This window comes from Pteropus vampyrus, unplaced genomic scaffold (assembly GCF_000151845.1).
Source record: "Pteropus vampyrus isolate Shadow unplaced genomic scaffold, Pvam_2.0 Scaffold16, whole genome shotgun sequence".
Taxonomy (NCBI): domain Eukaryota; kingdom Metazoa; phylum Chordata; class Mammalia; order Chiroptera; family Pteropodidae; genus Pteropus; species Pteropus vampyrus.
Window position 1 is genome coordinate 3,143,177 of NW_011888797.1, and position 4,225 is coordinate 3,147,401.

The 4,225-nt window shown below is 35.5% G+C and overlaps 1 protein-coding gene across 1 annotated transcript in view; it reads right to left on the reverse strand.

The window, feature by feature from the left end:
* Positions 1–2,292: 2,292 nt before the first annotated feature.
* PAH (phenylalanine hydroxylase) overlaps positions 2,293–4,225 on the reverse strand; it is a 56,947-nt gene continuing 55,014 nt past the window's right edge. The window contains exon 12 of the mRNA XM_011354415.1: positions 2,293–2,408. Coding sequence (XP_011352717.1) covers positions 2,365–2,408 — 44 coding nt within the window. The 3' untranslated portion in view covers positions 2,293–2,364. The remainder of the gene's footprint in view (positions 2,409–4,225) is intronic.

Sequence of the window (4,225 nt, forward strand, 5' to 3'; positions counted from 1 at the left end):
TTTCAGAGGTGAAAAAGATAGTCAAGGTTCTTGTTTTTATGAAGTTGACCTATTAGTGGTAGATTCTTTGAAACACAACTAAATTATATAACTTAGAAACCTAGGATTAAAAGTTAGATTCCTCCTTTCAGAAACTTATTGAGCACTAATACTACACACCTTTAATGTTCTTATATGTATTTCTTTAGTTTAGACACAGCAGGATTTAGCTGTCAGTAAAATATTACTATTATTTTTTTTAAAAAAACTGTTCATTTACTAGATACTAAACAGATGATAATAATAACATATAGAAATGTATTGAGTTCCATTGCTCTAGGCTGGGTTTTTATATCCAGATAAAAAGAGCTGAGTACTGAATATCACATTACTAAAACTTCAAAGATTATCTTCCATTCAGTATGTAATGTCTTTCTGCCAAAATCACAACTCAAACCTAAACTTCGACTTCAAACACACTGAAAAGAAAATATTCAGTCTAAAATCCTATATAAATTTCAGTTCCGAAGTCAGAAAAATTTCTAATTTACATTTAATGCAGAGTAAAGAAATATTTATCAAAATAGTCCCTTTGCAAAGTGTTTGGGCTCTAGTGAAGCACTAGAGAAAAAGTCCACTTCTGTTTTTAGAATCAGTGCTTGTCAATGGGTTCTACAAAGGCATGAGGAAAAAGATACATGAAAATCCCAATTTCAAAACAATGAAACCTCAGACACATTCAGATTAAATTGTTCTTTCCACCTAGATGGCATGCTTACATGAGTATTATTGTACGCTATTAGTGATTAGGGACAGCTGCACATGTTAATATTTGAATTGTATTTCAAAGCTGGAAGGACCTTGATTCATCTAGTTTAACTTCCTCATTGTTCAAATAAAACTGAGGTCCAAAGAGGGGAAGTGACTTATGCAAAGTGACATAATTGGCAAGTGGCAGAATTAACCAACAGTCAGGTTTTCTCAAACTTAATGTACCCAGTAGATTTGGTGGGTATAAAAAAAATCACCTGCTATACTTAAAAATGCAGGTCTCTGTGTCCCATTCCCAGATATTCTTATTGGGTAGAGCTGGGATGGTGCCTGGGATTGACTGCTGATGATGACACAGTTGGTATGAGAATCATACTTGAAGAAATACTACAAAAAATCCTTTAAGATTTAATTATTTCCAAAATAAAATGTTCAAGTGGTGTGAGAATTATTTCAAAGCATAACCTTTAAGACATTATTATTTCCCCCACTCTTTCTCACATATTCATGTGTTCATGTAAAATGCACAACCAACAAAAGTCAAAGTCTGTTGGCCATCCAAACACGACTTAGATTATCACAATGAGCCTCTCCAATGGGTTGGAAATCTGAGACTTTGATCATTCTCCCATGTCACAAGATTATCCAACTAATATATTTCTAATAGAACCAATGAAAGAAGTATTTCATTCCAAGAAATATTTGAAAGTGAGTGCAAAATTTTGTAATCACTAAAGTTTTCTTTAACATAATTAAAATTCTCACTTTTGTTGAGGGTTTGCTATTTAATAATGTACTCTTTTATTCATTCAATGAATATTTACTGAATATCTCCCAGCCAGGCTATTAGTTAACATCTGTTGCATCTTAAGAAACTTCAAAATGTTTCCCAAAACAAATTTGACAATTAAGTGGAAAATGATACTACAAGTTGTGGGAATCAGGTGGGGAGTTCGATTGTCTTCCACAGCAGTATTTATGATTAGAATAAAACACAGACAAATGTGTTTCATATTATGCTATGAACTTTAATGTTTACAAATATTTAATAGGCTCCCAAATTAAAGAAAATCTATACAGGCAACATAACAAAGCTATTGCTTTATGGCTTTGTTACAAGCTTTGAACTTAGAATCATAGTTCACTGAGACAGAAAATGACCTTTGAAGGCTAAGATTTATATTAAATTGAAAAATTTAATTCTAATCACAGGCTTGTTCTATATTGAGTGATATATACTCCCTTAGCAATTCTCTATGGCAAATAACAAAAGCATAGATGAAACTTGAAGGAAGCAGTTCACAAATTTTAATTAACTTTGACAAAATGTGACAGATCATTAATTTTACCTCCATTGAGAGTATGTACTAATTATCTCCGAATCAAAGATAATCCAAAAAGATCCATCATTATGCTTTTGGGTATGTATTTATATGCTGTCATTTCAGAATATTTAAATTTATTTGTTGACTTTCTTTCTTGTTCAAAAAATAATTTAAGTTTGTGCCTTCAAATTAAAGTTTGATTTTCAGATTTTTTTCAGATAAAATAAAAGAAGTAGTTGGATTTCCATCAACAGATTCTCAGTTGACAGACCCAGTTCTGTCCATGGCTTCAGTTTATTTTCTGGAGAGCATTGCAAAGGATTCCAATTTCACCTACAAAGAAAAATAGATGAGTCACTCATATCATGAACAAACACCCTTCAAGTATCCACAATGTAAAAAGTACTAAGGGATCAGTGGGATGCATGTCTATGCTAGGTACCACTCCAACCTTCAAGGAGTTTATGGCTTAGTTATGGTGATAGAATTCAGATAGCTATGGCATAGGTGTTTGCAAGTTCTAGAAGGTGCTAGTGCTATTAATGTAATTAGCTTCCTCTTTCCAGAGGCTGTTTCTCAAGGAAAAGTTTTCTCCCCCAGAGAAATCACTAGTTTCTCTTTTACATGATCATCCACAGATGCTTGCTAAGAGCTAAGCCGTTGGACCTAAAAGTTGGTTCATACGAACCTCCCGTGTCAGAATCACCTGGGACCTTATTACAAACTTCCAAGCCTTATCAAAAATTTAGTCTGGGGCTATGACTCAGGACCATTAATTTTATCTAGCTCTCCAGGTGATTCTGATGCACACCAGGTGTGAGAAGGCATAGTCTAAGAAGATAACGCAGCCTAGATGGTTAGATCACTGGACCAAGGTAAAAGAAACAAGTATAGAGAGGTGATGGGGCCTTACGTAAGGTTATATAACTCTAACGACCCTTCAGTTTTTAAATATTATTCTGTGATGTTAAAGATTCCCTTATAAACAACTGCCTATGGGGTTATTTTTGCCTTTTCAGGGGAAATAATAAAGAGAGAAAAAAGCTATGACCTGACCCATCTATCTTACGTTCCTACCTCTGGAGCATTTATCTGGCCTCTTTGGTGAACAGAGCTATTCCAGCCAAATGTCCAGTATGGAGTCGATAGGGGTGTATCAGTCTTGGGCTTTTTTAAAAATAGCTGATTGCTCGTGGTCATACCTAATAGGGAATGACTATAATGGCCAGGGCTAGGTCTACATATTAGAAGTGGCCTCAGGCAATGTCAGAAAGGTAGTAGAGGGATCCTTGAAGCTCGCCTGCCCCTCTGGCTTTTGTTAGCATCACATAACTTAGGAACGCCCCTCTTGGCCTAGAATTCCTCCCTGTAAGTTCAATCCTTTGGTGGTTTTGTCCATTTAGTCAATAGCTCTTGAGTGTGTGTTACATGCCATTGAGTCAGCTCGGACTCCTGGTGACTCTATGAATGAGTGATGCCCGCATGCCCTGTCTTCAATAGCCCTGCTCAGTTCCTGTAGACTCATGTCTAGAGCTTGGTTCAGTCATCAATTCAAATGAAGACTGTGGCCAAGAAATCAAGAGAAGGCTGAGACTCCAAAGGGCAGCAATGGAAGAATTAGGAAGGATCACTAAGAGCAAAGATGTGTCAAGGCTAAGATCACCCATACCCTTATATTCTCAATTATTATAAGTGGATACAAAAGCTGGACAGTGAAGATGGCTTATAGGAAATAAATTTTAATCATTTGAAATATGGTGTTAAGGAGATCTCTACAGATACCCTGGACTTCCAGAAAGAGAAACAAGTGAGCCCTAGAGCAAATTAAGCTCATAAGTACCTCACAAAATTTTTAGGAATAAGGCTAAGTGCTGCAGATTTTACAGTGAACATGACATGGCCCTATGCTCAGGTCTAGTTGGGGAAGTAGACAAATAAACAAAAAAAATTATAAAAATAATAATAATTAATACTCTAAAAGGAGGATCTGTAGGAATTTCAAGACAGGATGGACACCCAAACCAGTGTGCTTTCCTACAACAAGAGATATCTATGAAGGAATTATAAGATGAAGTGGAGTTGAGGATCTTGAAATGGGAATGGATAGAAGACTATCTTAAATAAGAACTGTATGAGCAAAAGCCAGGGGC